Below are 18,249 nucleotides of genomic sequence, written 5' to 3'. Positions count from 1 at the left end.
GGTCAGTTGCCAGTATTTTATATAATCTGTAACAAGCTAGACACTTCTGGATGCCAAGTTGGGATATTCTTTATAGTTGTCAGTTTTCATCTTCACAAAGGCTTGCAAATTCGGGTTCTGCTGTTATATTTATACATGAAGACAGAGGCCTTTTTTTTTTTTTTTTTGAATCTCCCTTTCCCCCTCCCTTTATTCACTTCCTCTACCTCAGTTCTGCCCCTGGCCATCTTACCTACACTCAGAGCCAGTAGGGTTAGGGGTGGTACCTGTAGCTTCTTTCTGTGTATTGTTGAAAACTACCTTACTTATCTGCTTACTCCATAGCAAAATGAAATCTGAGAATACTCAGTGTTAATGGAGGAAGCAAATCTTAATGACAAGAACAGTGAACTGTCACTACATTGGTAATTTGCCATGCTTTCCTAAACCAGAATGATTCATCTCCCCTTCCCCTTAATTCTGCTTTGGATTTGTTCACTTCATATCCACCCTGGCACATTATGAATGAAGTAGCTCTCTAAACATTGAAAACAATCTCTTTTCAAAGATAGCCTCAGATTCATCTACAGAAAATGTGTCTCTGCAGATTCATCATAAAGTTAAACTGCTCTCTGTTAAATTTCTTAAATTTCATTTTAGATTGCTACTTCTTAATGTTGAGAGAGGCTGAGGGATATATGGGATTGTGTATAGTAGGTGACTGGACATTATTACTAGAAAAAAATGTTGACAAAATAGGAAGTAGTATCCCAAGAGGCTAGTTTTCCATTCATAATCTTTTTTCATTCATTTACTCATTCATTCATCCACTCATTAATCATCTACTTTTTGCCAGGCGCTGTGCTAGCAGTTAGACTGTGGTAACCCAGACAGACCCTTATATAAACCTTTGTGATTAATGTCATGAAGGGAGGGGGAGTATGGAGTACTGTGGGGGGCAAAGAGCTAGGAGATTCTGTTTGTCTAGAGCTTAAGGAAGCCTGAATGGGAGAGGAGATGTTCAAGTGAAGATCTCAAGGATGGGACAGAGACACTGGTTGGAGTGAAACTGGGACTAGAGCAAAACTTTTGTGAAGAGAGAACTTGTTACCTTGTAGGAACTGGGAAAATTTCAGCGTGTCGGGGAAGTGAGCGGTAGGAGGAAAGTGATGGGTATAAGATAAGCTCATGCAAGAGCCCGTGAAGAATACGGGCAGTGGGAAGCCATTGACTGGTTTTAGGCAGGGAAGTGATGTCAGATTTGCCCTTTGGAGGGATCACTTCGGCGGCAGTGAACTGGAGAGGAAGAAGTGTGGGAGCAGGCGAATGATTTAGTAGGCTGTTGGAGTAGTTATTGTGGGAGATGAATGATGGTAGCCCTGAGTGGTGGCAACTGGGAGAAGTAAATGGATTTGTGTTTCAGGTTTTATATAATTGGCAATAGAGAAACACTGTCACTTCTTAAAAGAAGAATGAGATCATAAAAATGGTGTTTGAGAAAGATAATTCTTAACTATGTAGAGCATGAACTAAGTGAGAAAGGACTGAAAGGTTCATTGGACAAGTCTGTGTATGTTGGGATGATAGCTTAGGTTGGTGGGGTGATAGCTATTATGAGAATTAACTGGATGATATGAATGAGGTACCTTGAGCAAATATTCTTGTAATCATGTGAATTGTAAATATTTTGTTTTAATAACTGACTTTATTGACAGCTTACTCTTGCTTTTCTGGGCCTATAGTCATGACTTTAACAAGAGAGAAGTTTACTTTTCACGCAGTTTAAAGAAAACTAGAATATGTTTGATTCTCTGTGGTAAGCAGTAAAAAAGGAAACGATGAATTAAAAAAACGTGGTAATTTCATGGAGTCCTCAGGAACCTTGATTCCTATGAGTATGTACCTTCACTTTAGCCTGTGGCTTCTACCCTCAAGGTTACTTGTAGTTCAAGATCACCAGACTTACTGCCATCACTTTTGAATTGGCTAGATGAAGGTCAAAAAGGGGCCTCTCCCTGCTGAGTCAGCTTCCTGACTGTGAGCAGCCATTCACTGTAATTTGAGGGGCTCATATTACTGCTTGGATCTTATTTCCAGAATTGAATAACAGCCACACCTGGCTGCTGAGGAGTTTGGGAAATAGAGTCTATATTCCAGGTCATAGTTGCTGGAAAGAAGGAAGGGAAGACAGTTGCCAACTGGGCTCTGGCCCAGATGTGCATATAACATGAGAAGGAGGAGTCCCCGGGGGTATTTCTGTACTTGGCACCTTATTTCATTTTGGCTGACTGCTTAATTTTTTCATTTTAAGAAACCAACAGAAAAACAAGCAATACTTCTAATATGAATGATGTGGGAGCTGCTGGTCTTTGCTTTATTGGTTCCCATTGCAAGGTGGTAGGCATTTCAGAGTTAGATCAAGTATTTCCCAGAGCAAAAGGTGATCTTAGGTACTGCATTGGCGAATTTTAAAAACTCAACACTTTTTTCCCCTTAAGTTTTCATTTATTTATTTGTGAGAGAGAGAGAGCACAAGCAGGCAGAGTGGCAGGCAGAGGCAGAGGGAGAAACAGGCTCCCCTGCTTAGCAATGAGCCTGTGGCAGGATTCGATCCCAGGACCCTACGATCATGACCTGAGCTGGAGGCAGACGCTTAACCGACTAAGTCACCCAGGCGTCCCGAATTTTAAAAATTTTAATGGTTACGTATATACATACATATTTTACGCTAATATTCTATTTAATGGTAATCAAACTGGTGGTCTTTTACAATAATCAAATAATTCAGTAAATAGTAGTCAAGTAAGTTTTCATTAAATTTTATTTTTAAGAACTCTGTTTTAAGAAAATGTTAAGTGACCTTGAGAAGCAGGGGGTTAAGCAGTGCTACACTGATTTTTGGGAAAGTGGAATAGATAAAAGAGTCTGCTGGCTCAGTTTGTACCATCTTTCTATTCGTGGTAGGAAAGGACTTCTTTGTTAGAAAGGCAGAATATGCACATGGGTAAAAAATATCAACAGTAGGAAGGGTAAAAAATAGTAATCTATTTCATGTCTTTTCCCAGTGTCCCAGAAGCAACACTACAAGACTTTTGATTTAAGATGTGGTATGCTTTGATTAGCTTCCTAAAATTAATAATGGTAGTTGACTCCCCAGACAATATGGTATCATCTTAATAGAATCACACTATTATTTTATGAAAATAAAAAAGTAATGAACTCGATTAGGAGATTTTTCTATCCAACTACCAGCTGCTGTATTTGCTACCACTTTAGGAATATATGTGGCTTTAAAGCAGAGACTGGATCTTGTAAAGCAAAAGCAGCAGGACAATCCTTGTCTCCATTGTCTATGTCTTAAATAAATAAATAAGAATTCTTTTTTTTTAAATTTTTTTTAAATATTTTATTTATTCGACAGAGAGAAATCACAACTAGGCAGAGAGGCAGGGAGAGAGAGAGGAGGAAGCAGGCTCTCCACGGAGCAGAGAGCCCGACGTGGGGCTCGATCCCAGGACCCTGGGATCATGACCTGAGCCGAAAGCAGAGGCTTTAACCCACTGAGCCACCCAGGTGCCCCAAGAATTCTTTTTTTGCATCAAATGAAACTTTCATGATTGACTGAAGTTTGACCGATGACTTGGTCATGTTTTTACGTTATTGCAAACACTCACCTACCGTATGACATAGAAAACTAAAGAATTTGTCACTTCCTTTGATGGAGAAGGGATAGTTGATCCCCCATTGCATGGCCATTGTGTAGGTGACTGATTATTGTAGAACTACAGTGGTGCTTACAGAGATGACTAAGGGAGCCTCTGAGTTTCCAGTTTTTTTTTTATTTCTTTGTGTCCATAAAAATAATTTTTATACTTTTCTGTTTTCTTAGGGAAAAAAATGTACTTGTAAGGTAATATTTGGCTCATATATAGCTATGCAATGCTGGATTTGATTTTGAGACTTAGAAGACAGGAAAATGATATATTTTTTAAAGACATGCATTTTAGAGAGGGTGCACATGAGCACGTGCGGGGAAGAGGGGCAGAGGGCGAGGGGAAGAAGCAGACACCCCACTGAGTGTAGAACCCTACACAGGGCTTGATCTCAGGACCCTGAGGTTGTGACCTGAACTGAAGTCAAGAGCTGGGTGCTCAGCTGAGCCACCCAGGAGCCCCTAGAAAAATGAAAAATTTTATCTATCTAAAAAGATCAGGCTAAATTTTTAATATCTATATCTGTTTAAAAGTCAGATTGTTTCTACTTAATATTTAAAGTCCTAATCAGAGGATGGGTGATTTATAGAACACCCGATATCCAGAATGGATCTCATTCATCGTTGTAGTCTCCAAAATTGTGCACATAATAGTTTCTAAAAACTGTTCGTTTGATTTAGATTTGATAGTTCATAGCAGGAGATGATAGGAAAAAGTGTTCTTGCTGGGAGTATAAAATCCGTTTTTTTTTTAGTAGTGTGTTTAGTATCTCATTCTCAACTAAAGTTAGTCTACTTTAGTATAACATGTTTCAGAGGAAATTTGGGGAACTTCCCAGTTTTAAAATGATCAAATAACTGTATTTGTAGCCTCTTATATTTTGGAAATCCTCTCTAAAATTAGAACAATGAGAAACAGGAAGCTCCAGTTTGATGAGACTAGGGGACTTCTGAAATCCCTCATTTCCCACTAATAGCAAATGTAGGTGGAAGAGTGTGCTCACAGACTGTCCACCATTGGAAAGCACACACATTTGCTTTTGGATCTCAGAAAAGCACAACTGGAAGTGTCAGGTACTTCAAAAGACAGGAGTGGGGAAGGCCCCGGAGCCAGATGTACTTGAGACTCAGGGAAATTGGGCACGGAAGAAGGCAGAGGTGAGGCACCGGACTGAGAGCAGGGGTTGAGGGAAAAAGTCTGCAGACTAACAGCTGCTCACCTACCCAGCCGCCGAAAGATTGAAATGGGGAAATGCTTCTTAAGAGATACTGAAGGGTCTCAGAAAAGATACTGACTTTCGTGGAATCTCTAATAAAAAAGCTGGTTTGCTCACTGGTTACCCTAGAGTGAGGCTTACAGTGCAGTCACCCCACGTATGCTCACAGTTGCCATATTGATGCTTCCAAGATGAGACAGACCAAATCAGTCAAAAGGAATATAGAGGAAAGAGAATATAAGAAAAAGAAAATAATTAATACACTTGACCCTTGAACAGTGTGGGGATTAGGGACGCTGTGCAGTGGAAAGCCTGCATTTTGGCTCCCCAGAAACTTAACTACAAATGGCTATTGCTGATTGGAAGCCCTACTGATACCAACAGTTGATAACATATATTTTATATTTTATGGATTAGCTGCCTGTATTCTTACACTCTGCTAGAGAAAAGAAAAGGTTATTTAGAAAATTATAAGGAAAACAAAATACATTTACAGTACTGTACTGTATTTATAAAAATCTGTGTATAGGTGGACCCATGCAGTTCAAGCCCCTGTTGTTCAAGGGTCAACTGTATATAAATAAAGTCTAGTTAATATCCTCAGAGATAAGAGAAGATAATAGGTCTATAATAAGAACAAGATACTCCTAAAAAAATAAATAAAAAGAGGGCAAGAGCAATCAGAATAAAGGAGAGCTCTTCACACTTAAAAATTTGACAACCTAAAATTTAAAAGTCAATAGAAAGTTTGGAAGATAAAGTTGAAGAAACTTTCAGGAAAGTAGAACAAAAAGAAAAATATGATTAATAGAGAAACTGTTATATCTAAATTCTGATTATAAGAATTAGAGAGAAAAGTATGGGGAAGAAATTGTCAAAGAATCAATATAAGGAAACTGCCAGAATCAAAGATCATGGATTTTAAGGCCCGTCAGTGCCTAGCACCAGTGAATAGAAGAAAACCACTGAAAAGCATATTATTGTGACAGATTGTTAAAGATTGAATGACAATCCTAAAAGCTCTGGTGACAAAAAAGCAGGTCACTTATAAATGGTCTGAACTCAGAATGGTAAAACACTTTTTGGACAGTACTGGTGCTGGAAGACAGTAGAGAGTTGTCTTCAATTTTTTGTTGTTGTTGTTAAAAATTATTTCCTGCTTAGAATTTTAACCCAGTTAAACTATTATGTATGAGGTTAGCATATAGACTTTCTAAAAAAAAGGTATACACAATCAAGTATCTCTTAAACTATCAAAAAAAAGTTTCTCTTAAGCTGTCACATGAATTTCATAGGATATTCTGGATGTTATCCTAGAACAGAAGGACGTTCAGTAACAAGAAAATCTGAAAAAGACAGAGACTCTTGTTGAAAATACAGTAGTACCCCCTCCTATCTGAGGTTGTGCTCTCTGCAGTTTTATTTACCTGCAGTCAACTGTGGTCCAGAAGCAGATGATCCTCCTTCTGGCATCTTGTTAGAAGGTCACTAGTAGCCTAACACTACATCACGATGCCTATATCATTCACCTCATTTCATTTCATCATGTGGACATTTTATCTCACACCATCCCAAGAAGGCTGAATTTAGTACAATAAGGTTTTGTGAGAGAGACCATATTCACATAACTTTTATTATAGTACATTAGAATTGTTCTATTTTATTATTAACATTGTTAATCTCTTACAATGCCTAACATAAATTGAACTTTATCATAGGTATGTATGTCTAGGAAAAACCATAGTGTATATAAGGTGTGGTGCTATCCATAGTTTCAAGCATCACGAGCGGTCTTAGAATGTATCCCCCATGGAAAAGAGGGGACTACTATAACGTACCAATATTCATTCATGAATTGTGACAAATATTAGATGTTAGTAATAGGAAAACCCGACTTGAAATATAGAGATCCCCCTCTATTATATTCACATTTTTTGGTTAAGTCTAAAAAACTATTCTAAAATAAAAAGTTTATTTTAAAAAACTATTTACAAAACTGTGTCTTCATGCATCTGTCCTTGGGAAGCTACTGGTGGATGTGATCCCTAATGAGGGAGTAGAATAAGATCTAGAAATAAGAGCTTCAACAGAAGAGGGAGGCCAAAGGAATTCCCATGGTTATGTTCTAGAACAATAGCTGTGCAGCACAGTAGTCATTTCAAGGAGGAACAGGATAAAAGCTGGAGGGATCTGGGAAAGTAATCTCTATGGGGGGGAAAAAAAAGGAAAAAAAAAATTCATGGGATTGACTCTGTGGAAAACTGTACTGAGAGGCTGTTAGGGAATGGGAGATTTAAAAAGAAAACTTTGCAAATGGAAGAGAAGGCAGTTTGACTATAGGAAAAGAAAAATGTTGACCAAAAAAGGAAATGTAATTATACTATATTATTTGATTCAGTAGTGAATAATATATTTATCTAACCACAATAATTGTTGTATGATAAGGAATTTGACTGGCCTTCATCCCTGGTTCCTGGTGGGGAGAATCTAAATCCTTGGAATTTCCTGAGTGATAGGATTGTCTTTATTATTCATGGTGGGCCCCGATGCTTTATGCCAATGAGAGGACTCCTAGTGGGATCCTGGATAGCTTCAAGATGGGGGCTGGTCATGCCATAAAAACCAACCGTGTGATTTGAAGATTAGAGGTCTGAGCCATGTGGTATCAGCTCAATCTTTCAACCTCTGGGAGGGAAGGGGGGTGTTGGAGGTTGAGGTCAGTGATGCAGTCAACCATGCCTTTGTAATGAAGCCCATTAAAAATTCTGGACATTGAAGCTTGATGTGGCTTCCTAGTTGCTGAACATATTGGTGTTCTGTGAGGGTGTAGTGCCCTGATTCAGAGAGGGCACAGAAGCTCTGCATTTAGGACCTTCCTAGACCTTGCCCCTTGCAGCTGTTCATTTGGTTGGTCCTGATTTGTATTCTTTATTGAAAAACTGTAATCACAAATTTTTAAGTCCTGAGTCCTGTGACTTGTTTAGTGAATTGCTGAATCTGAGGAGTTGCGGGAACCCTGAATTTTGCAGTCAGTCAGCGTAAATGCCTGTCAGGACCTCTGAATTTGCAACTGATGCCTGACATATGGACAGTTTTGCTGGGGCCCGTGACCTAAGGCTAGTGTTAGAAATGAGTTACATTATTATAATGTACACACTGAGTATTGACAGAGCACTCTCTCCCACCTCCCCGAACCCTAAAAGCACAAATATCGCTGTTCTGCAACATCTAGTGAAATTCTCTATCTCAGTGGTTAACAGTGGCTGCTAATAAAACAACAAAGACAGATAACCAGACATGTGCCTCCTGATATAAATATGTGTTATTACTTGTGAAGTATTCTTACCAAAAAAATCAAACTTGAATTTGATCAAGCATTGATAGGTAACCACTAGGGGACAGAAGAACATGTTATATGACATTAGGGGAATGTGACCAGTAAATGCCATGCGGGAAAGTAATAGGACCGAGTATCTTCAACAACTAGTAGGGAGGTTGGGGGGGTGGGGGGGGAGAAAGGGGGGGGAGAGGGAGTAGAAGTGGAGGAGAGAGAGATGGAGATTGAATAAATAGATACAGAAAAGGTAGATGGATAGATAGACCTATAGTCTAAAAATAGACATTAACCAATTTTAAGTATGGAAGTTATTTAATCCTGATTTGACCAAATTATTAGAAAAGTTTTCTGAAACACTTGGGGAAAATTTACATACTGATTAGATAATTGATGTTTGATTTGAGATTAGATAATTTAATTAGGACTTATTATTTACAGTTTAGGAATGTGATAATGGTATTATGGCTATTTTAAATAGCATATAATGAAATTCTTATGAAGTCATATGATGTTAGTGATTTACTTAATCTGAGGTGGGAGGAAGTACGTGGGGGTATATATTTGAAGCAACATTACTTAAAATCAAGTTGACAGTATTTGAAGCTGGGTCATGGGTACATGGGGGTTTGTTATACTGTTTTTATTTTTTATGTTTGCCCTTGTGTAATTTGGAAAAAAAGTGTTTTTAGTACAAATACAAGAAAATCCTGCTTTACTCCATAACTTGTTTTCCATAATTTGTAAATGGCTTAGAAAATCTCAGAGAAGTTTGAGGCACATCCCTAACAATTTGGAGGAGATAGCTATGCTCTGAATTTGTAGCAAGTGTCATTCCAGTATTTCAGAGATAAGGTACTATAATGAAGCCTGACCCATTATAATTTTCAAATATTTCTGCTATAAGGTTTCTGAGGGGCACTTGGGTGGCTCAGTTGGTTAAGCATATGCCTTTGGCTTGGGTCCTGATCCCAGGGTCTTGGGATGGAGCCCTACATCAGGCTCTCTGCTAAGTGGCATGTCTGCTTCTCCCTCTCCCTCTGTGCTCTTCTTACTTTCTCTCTCTCTCTCAGTAAGTAAAATCTTCAAAGAAAAGAAAAAGGTTTTTGAGCTTGTAAGATAAATATACTTTCCTATAGAATAAATCATACTCAATTTCTTTTTATTGCCCATAATTTTGAAAAATTAAGTTTATTCAAGTATAACAGATATATATGTAAGTATGCATTTTTAAAGTGAATTCTTTCACACTTTTATACCCAAATCAAGATAAAGGATATACATCCTCTACCCCAGAGGTCCCTTAATGTCCCTTCCTTGTCATCTACCCCCTTGTCCCTTCCTTGTCATCTACCCCCTCACCCAGAGGTAATCAATATTCTGATTTCTGTCACTGTAGATTAGTTTCACTTTTTATGGGGGGGGCTTCATAAATGGAATCATAACAGCTTGCATGCTTTTATGTCAGGCTTTTTTCACTTGGCATAATGTCTGGGAGATTAGTCCATGTTTTGAATATATCAGTAGTTCTTTTTTATTGCTATATAGTATTCCATTATATGAATATACCTCTGTTTACTTATTCTCTTGTAGATCAATGTTTGGGCCTGTTTACCTATTATGCATAAATAAAGCTACCATGGAGGGGTACCTGGGTGGCTCAGTGAGTTAAAGCCTCTGCCTTTGGCTCAGGTCATGGTCCCGGGGTCCTGGGATCGAGCCCCGCATCAGGCTCTCTGCTCAGCAGGCCCCGCATCGGGCTCTCTGCTCAGCAGGGAGCCTGCTTCCCTCTCTCTGCCTCTCTGCCTACTTGTGATCTCTGTCCGTCAAATAAATAAATAAAATCTTAAAAAAAAAATAAAAATAAAGCTACCATGGACATTCTTTTGGTAGACATGATCTGTTCATACTTCTTGGAAATTGCTAGGTCACAGGGTAGGCACGTGTTTAGTTCTGGACCTAATGCCAAATAGCTTTTTTTCAAAGTGATTGTATCAAATTTACAGTGCCACCAGCAATGTATGAAAGTTCCAGTTCCTCCACAACCTTGTCAAGACTTGGTATTGCAGCCCTTTAAATTTTAGCCCCTATGGTGGGCATTCCATCGTAAATTTGAATCACTAGTGTTCTTTCATCTTTTACGTTGAAGTTTTACACAGATCCTCTGGTGTATAACTGGTCGGTCCTATGATTGGTTCTTCATTGTAGTTCTTAACCTAAACTGTTTTTTTCTTTTCTCAGTTGTCACAGGTAGTACTGATGGAATTGGAAAATCATATGCAGAAGAGGTAGGTAATTTTCAAGACCTTTTTCTTGGTATAAAAATAAAACAACAAATACAGGATGATCTCTTATAGTTGCTTTGATTTTTGAAGTTAAAAAACAAGTACACTGTTATATAGTACAGTAGATGTGCTTTATTTCTAATCAGAAACCCCACAGTTGCTCAAAGACAATTTTAATGTAAATTTTTGTGCAAAAATGAGTATAAAACTTTCTGTTCCAGTAAGTTGGAATTGGGAAAATGTAGCATAGTTTTATTTTATATTGCGTAATTATGGACAGTCCTTAGTTGTTTTGAACTCTTTTCCAAAAGGTGGCAATGTTATTAGGCAATAGTTATATTTCCAGGCTAGTCCATGGCATCGATTCTTTATAAGGAAGACTGATTAACAAAAAGATATTGACAGACATGGGCAAAGGGTTCAGGTTCTCTGTAATGTCATGAAAGGGTAGGGACCATGGTAATTCGAGGGCCATTGTACAAAGCAGGAGTGTTGGTAGTACTCTTTGAAGGCAAACTTCCCTGCCCTCTGGTTCTGCTGAGGCATCACAGCTTATGATACCGCCCAATTCTTTTTTTTTTTTAAAGATTTTATTTATTTATTTATTTGACAGAGATCACAAGTAGGCAGAGAGGCAGGCAGAGAGAGAGAGGAGGAAGCAGGCTCCCTGCCAAGCAGAGAGCCCAATGCGGGGCTCGATCCCAGGACCCTGGGATCATGACCCGAGCGAAAGGCAGAGGCTTTAACCCACTGAGCCACCCAGGTGCCCCGATACCGCCCAATTCTGATGACAGTCTTGGCAGATCTTTTTTAAAGTTTTTACGGGCACCTGGGTGGCTTATTCGGTTAAGCTGCTGCCTTCAGCTAGGTCATGATCCCAAGGTCCTGGGATCTTGCCCCACATCAGGCTCCCTGTTCAGCGGGGAGCCTGGTTCTCCCTCTCCTACTGCTACCCCTGCTTGTGCTCTCTCTCTCAAGTAAATAAACAAATTAAAAAAAAATAAACCTGACTTTTAAATTATAGAAGTAGTAGATACTATTTATTTATTTATTTTTGAAAGATTATTTATTTTAGAGGGAGAGCGTGAGCATGAGTGGGCGGGGTGGAGGGAGAAGAAGAGAGACTCTCAAGCAGACTCTGTATGCAGGGCTTGATCTCATGACCCTAAGATCACGACTTGAGCCCAAACTGAGAGACACTAGACCTGCTACACCACCCAGATGCCCCAGTACTTATGATTTTTGAAAACTAAAGCAGTGTAGATGGGTATAAAATGAAAAGTAAAAGTTTTTCTCCTTCTGAAACCCTCTGACATTTATATACTAGCTTGATTCAGAAAGACAGCCCTTTGGAAGACTCCTTTGTAAAGTCTTCATTTCAAATTGGCCATTCATTACAACTTAAGTTTATTGTTTTTTTGTTGTTGTTGTTCGGTTTATCATATTATCAGGTTTTCTTAAAATGAGAGTATATCTGATTTCTGTTTTTTAACGAAATGTACAGGTGTGATTCAACTACTTGGTGTTTTTTTTGGTTCAGTTAGCAAAACATGGAATGAAGGTTGTCCTTATCAGCAGATCACAGGATAAACTGAATCAAGTTTCCAGTGAAATAAGTAAGTTTTTCACACACCCTCTTCTTTCATATTTACAAAAGGAATACAGCTAATCTAAGTTGAATGTTTTCAAGTAGGTATCTAGCACTGACATATTTATAGTTCAGAAAGCTTCTTTCTTATGTTGTTAAAAGGTGTGCTTTAAAATGGGTCATCAACTTTTTTCAAATTAATATGGGACTGTTAAAATTTCCTTAACATGTCTTTTCCTGACTCATTTAAGTTGTTTTTAGGAGTCAGCTTCTCTGATTATTTTTTTCATGTTCTACTTAAACACCTGAATTCCTTTTCTGTTGCTTTATTTCAGTATTCTTGCATTTTTTTTTTTACTCTTTGACATCATTGCCTCTAATTTTTTTTCATATATAATTGAAGAAAAATATAGAAGGCAGCCTATATATATATATATCTTTTGAGCTTTCTTCTTAGTCATCTGTGCTGGAGACCTGAATTACTATGTAGCAAAGATTCTTAACTCATGTCTAATTAAGCAGCCTGATGGGTAAAGTAGTCCTGTCCATTCCTTGGTAGAGCACACCGCTGTTCCCAGTGTGCTGACCATTTGTGGCCGGTCGGCTTCTGAGTGTGAGGCTTTTGCACGTTTACCCCCACGAGTTAACTTATTTGTGTTAAGAGTCAGTTATGTGTGTTCCCAAACTTAGGCTGAATGCATTTATTATTTAATATTCCACACAGATGCAATATTTGTGTAAAAAGGGGGAGTTATTTCTATGAAAACTAATTTGAATGCCTGAAAAGGGTGAGAAAAGGGAGTTCTTTCAGAAATCAGCTGTCAAATTAGGGGTGAACAAGACAAATGTAAACTAATTGGAAAAAATGATAAAAAGTAAGAAATTTGCTCTCTAATTGTTTCATATGTGTTGAAATTTTTGCTGCATTTTAAAAAGAACTGAAACTGCAGTCATGAAGGATGCATTATGCACGTGGGTGAGACAGGAAAGTCGGGAATACCAGTCAGCAGACCTAAACTCTTCTGGAAGGCAGGGGTCCTGCCCGGACGATTGGTGAATGAATTTATGCAAGATTTAAATTATGCAAGATTTAAATTAAATAAAGTGGTTGCAACATGTATTTATCGTTTTCTAGGATTCCTGCTTTAACTTCTGTGAGTAGCCAACTAACAAACTGCTCCAATTCTTTCAGATGAGAGAAGATTTCTTCTGTATTTATTTTTCAGCGTTATTGAGATATAACTGATGTAGAACATTGTGTAAGTTTAAGGTGTACCACATACTGTATTTTGTTATTAACATTACTACCTACCATTAGCGTTCATATGATGCTTTATTATTTATTTATTCCCTCACATGTATTATCCTTTTTAAGCTTTCAAACATCCTTGTGAGGTTAATATTTTTGTTATTGTTTCTTTCCAGACTATAACTGGTCCTTCTGGATAGATTATATTTAAATGCACTTTATCTTTATGTAAAAAACAGATCTCTATAAATACCAATATTAAGTATGCTAAGTCTTGTTTTTTTTCTTTAAAAAAAATTTTTTTTTAAACCCTGTTACAGTCATAGATTTTTACATCTTTGGCATTAAAAGATTTTAACTTTCAAGTTTTGAATTATGTAAACACAACCCTGAAGGTTCAAGACATACAGTATTTTGCAGTTTGGCTAAAGTGTGAATTTGACTTAAGCCATGGCACTGATGAGCCTGGGGCAGTTAGCTTAGGTAGTTGAACTTTACATATTGCCTGGATCTTAACACTGTTTCTTTCTTAGTTACTTGTGCTCATGTGTATAATTAACTCTTACAGTGATAAAAATGTTGTGTTAGTGCATATGTAGATAAAACTGACTGTTAATGAAAGCATTTGCTCATGACTGGAAGTTAAGGTTCATAGGTGAACCTTAGATGAATAGAACCTTTGATGAAATGGAATGTTGAATTTTGAAATGCTGTGATCTGAACGAAACCACCGTCTACTTGATCCCAAGACAAGTAAAAGCTACCTCATGACAGTCTTTGAGAAAGTGCTCCAGCCTGTACAAAACATTGCTCAGCAAGCCAGAATATTTGAGAATTTATTAACTTGTACAAAACATTGCTCAGCAAGCCAGATATTTGAGAATTTATTAACTTGTGATATGAGGTGACATGTGACTGTGGGCAGAGATACAGTTCTGGATAAAGACAGGATCCTGTTCAAACATTTTCATGAAGGGACAGATGGTGATGCACTGAATTGACCTTTACTATGTTTTCCTGGGCGTCGTATAAATTAAATGAGAAAGGTGGTATCAGCAGACCAGGTCGTCAGTTCTAAGCTGAAGAAATACAAAGAGGAGTTTATGTATACCTGTACAGGTTTTCAGCTCAGATGTAAATCATCTCTTTGGCAAGATAGTGTTTTCATGCACATCTCTATTCCATGAGAGGGAAGGACCAGAATTTAATGTTGATGAAGACAGAATAACTCTGTTTATGCCTTTAGCACATCTTTATTGAATGCCTGTGTACCAGGTCCTGTGCTAGCTGGCCAGTGTACAGTGGTGAGTGTGGCAGAGGCTTTTCTTGCTTTCATGGAACTTCTCTGCTGGTGGAGGAGACAGAGGGAAAAAATAGGTAAAAAAGCAAAGCAAAACAAAACAAAGCAAATCAGACAAATAAATAATTGCAGTTTGTAATAGTGCCATGAAAGAAACAAACAAGGAGAGAACACAGAGAGGTTCTCATTTTGTGGCAATGTGAGTTTTATGACTGACCGGGTGTTAAAGGCCAGACGAATAACCTCTAGCCCATATAGTGCCACTCCAGTTATGCAGCTGGAGCCTTAGGTGCCAAGAATATGTGCTGGACCCTCTTAGGGGTGTAGTGGGGAGGGGTTGTATGTGCAAGCTGCACGCGATAAATCCGCTCCAGCATTCCTCTTTTCTTAAGCCTTTGAATCCCTGCCTCTACATTATGCCAAGAAAGTTGTAGCCTCCCAGTCTTACTAGACGGAAGGCCGTCATGGAGTCCCAAGTTGCAGTCAGCCACCCAAGTCAACTCTTAGAGCGCCTTCCAGTTGTACAAGCTGTTAAGTCCTAATTCTCTGGTAAGTGATTCCTGTCTTAAAAAAATATCCCAGTCTGGTATTGAATTGTGTTTTCCTTGGCCTAACACTCTGAATCATTCTCACCCATATTTCCTAGCCATCTCCCAGTACAAATGAGCACACTTGTGCAGTTATTTTTGTGTGTCAGCTACTACTTTATGGATCTGACTTTATCCTTGTTCCTCAGAGAATGCTTGTGATCTTACCCTATTATGAGTAGCAGTAAGGGGATCGTCTGGTTGGGTCTTGAGAAGAAGAATTCTCTTGCAAAGAAACTGTCCTTAGAGTTATCGTGAGTTTCTGCAGGTTCTTCTGTCCAGGGAAAACTAATCTCTTCCAACACAGGAGAGAAGGGTATTTCTCTTTGCATTGGCAAGGGAAGCTCAGATGGCTTAGGGGTTCAAGATCCTCGGCTTCAGTTGAGCCCACCCAGATATCCCCATCCCAAGTCTCCTTCAGTGTTCTCACTTTCGTACATGAGACGTGGTGAGTCTGGAAGCGCAGCTTACACACTGTAATTCTGCCCCTGGCTCAGTTAAAGCCGATGTTAGCAAGGGGAGCTTGTGGCTGTAAAACATGAGGGTTTTTCCTAGGGCTGCCATAGAAGTTCTCTGCTTCTCTGCTTCTCTGCTTCTCTGCTTCTCTGCTTGGAAATGGGACTGAAAGCTTAAAGGCCCAAGCTGGTCATTTGAGACGAAGCTGTGCTACAATCTCTGTGTTCATCACTTCTGCCCAACTCAAATATGACAGCCACTTGGTCCCTTAAGGCGCTTCTTCAGAGAACACTGTATTATAATTGGCAGCCAGCACTCATTTGGTTAGTGGTGATACGACTGCATTATGGATCAAATCAGACCAATACCAAAAACTCCTTTGAGGTCTGTTTTTGGGGATCCTACTCCTGATACCAATTTCTGTATCAGTCAGACTTGAGTCAAGAAACAGAAGTCAGGCAAGTTAGTTTAACTAGGCTAACTTGTCTTTTCTAGTCCAGCTCTCACATTCATCCAGGAGGTTAAACTCATCCCTCCTCCTTTCCTACGTGACTGGAAGAAGAAAAGAGGAAAGGAGGGGATTGGAAAAGAAACCACATGCCAGTTGAGAAAAAACAGGACTCTTCTGGGCTCCTGTCACCTTCTGACTCTCCACTGTCATTATGTAAACTTGGGGATTCTATTTCTTTAGAAGCAATTTCTTGAGAGTGTGGAGGACAACCTACTTATAAAAGTTCTTCAGGAGAATTTTTAAAGGATTATATATAGTTTAGTAGGGAACTAAATGTTTTGCCAACAATGGATAAGTGCCTTCTTGGGATCAACTGCTTTGATGAATTTTCGCTTCTTTGTAAGGATAACTGTCACCTGTTGAATTAATACAAGCTGAGAGTCAACACATATATAATAAGCTTCTTTTATTATCTTTGTTAGCCAGGATTATTAATATATTCAGTATTTGGTCAGTTTTGATTTGTCAAAGCAAAAACTTCCTAGATAATGTTTGAACTCTGAGCTATGTTTTTACTTGCAAAAAGCACAATGCAAAGACTAGCTTTTAGAACAACCTATTGGCTCACAGAATAGAGAGATGGTGATATTTACAGTTCATATTAGTACATGGCAGTTGGTAATTCTGATTGCATTCACTTTAATCAGCTTTGATTAAAAAATACAAATTTTGTCTTTGATTAAAACAAACAAAACAAGGGGTGTTTGGTTTAGTCAGAAGAGCATCTGACTCTTGATCTCGGGTCAGGTCAAGAGTCTAAGCCCCATGTTGGGTGTAGAGATTACTTGAATTAAAAAACAAAGAAAGAAAGAAACAGGGTGTTTCTCTCTTTTTGTTAATTATCTTAGGGTGTAAAGCTCTCAGATCACCCTGTAATTCCATGGTCTCTTAAGAAATGCTTTTAGAAATGTAAATCTTACTAGTTGGTAGTCAACAGAGGGATAGGGTTAGGTTAAAAAAGAATCACTTTCATTTTTTCAAACCTTACCTCTGATCAAATCTATGTAGTTAGGTGTAGATTTGACCAAATAAATTTGTTTCACCATTTTCTTTTTTTTTTTTTTTTTTAAAGGGTGTGTGTGTATTTATTTGAAAGACAGAAATTACAAGTAGGTGGAGAGGCAGGCAGAGAGAGAGGAGGAAGCAGGCTCCCTGCTGAGCAGAGAGCCCCATGCGGGGCTCGATCCCAGGACCCTGGGATCATGACCTGAGCGGAAGGCAGAGGCTTTAACCCACTGAGCCACCCAGGTGCCCCTGTTTCACCATTTTCTGATGCACTCTCAGTATCATTAATGTGATGCCTTTTTAATTTAGCCTGTTTCGTTTACATAAGGACAACAAGTTAATAGTGAACCATTTTACTTTCATGTTTAATGAAACTAGAACCACATGATGTCAGGGTCGGCGAGTTGACCATGCAGCCCCTAGAATCTTAAATGTTTTTCTGGTGCTTCTGTAGTTACCAGAAACATTTTTATTGCCTTTGCAGTTCACATATTCTAAAGTAAGGAACTACCAGGAACCAAAACCCACCCGTTTTGTCTGTGGTGCCTCTGATTGTAGAGGTATCCTCTTACTCCAAGATCCCCAGATTTGTCAACGTTTCCAGAAAGTAACATTCTTCACCACCCATGAGATCAAGATCCCAGAAGATCCTGGCTACCAAGTAGGTGCCAGGACAGTTTCTTTGAAGCATTGTTTCTACATATTGGAGTGGAATTATTGTTCCTTACTAGTGGGCTTGTCATGCCTAATTAAATGAGATCTACCATTAAATGAAACGTTTCTGGCATGGTCAAGGTTACAAATTTGTTTTATCTAATTATATCCTGGTAGGAGGAAGGATAGATTCTTATTGAGCCTATGCAAGTAATTACATTGCCATGTAAGGTGAAGAACTCGGTAAGGGCCTGTATGCCATCGAACCATCATTCTGATTAGTTTTGCAGACAAGGCCAGTCAATATGTGTTGTATTTTCTATACAGTTTCCATCTTGAGATTTGCCTAAACAATTGAATAGTTCATGTTCC

At 38.6% G+C, this 18,249-nt stretch overlaps 1 protein-coding gene across 1 annotated transcript in view; it reads left to right on the top strand.

Moving 5' to 3' along the window:
* HSD17B12 (hydroxysteroid 17-beta dehydrogenase 12) overlaps positions 1-18,249 on the top strand; it is a 156,636-nt gene that overhangs the window by 44,961 nt on the left and 93,426 nt on the right. The window contains exons 2-3 of the mRNA XM_046016737.1: positions 10,484-10,530; positions 12,068-12,143. Of these exons, the coding sequence (XP_045872693.1) occupies positions 10,484-10,530; positions 12,068-12,143 (123 nt within the window). The remainder of the gene's footprint in view (positions 1-10,483; positions 10,531-12,067; positions 12,144-18,249) is intronic.

The sequence above is a fragment of the Meles meles genome, chromosome 8, assembly GCF_922984935.1.
Source record: "Meles meles chromosome 8, mMelMel3.1 paternal haplotype, whole genome shotgun sequence".
NCBI classification, from domain to species: Eukaryota; Metazoa; Chordata; class Mammalia; order Carnivora; family Mustelidae; genus Meles; species Meles meles.
Note: the sequence above shows the minus strand (reverse complement) of the source record. Positions and strands in the feature narration are given on the sequence as shown.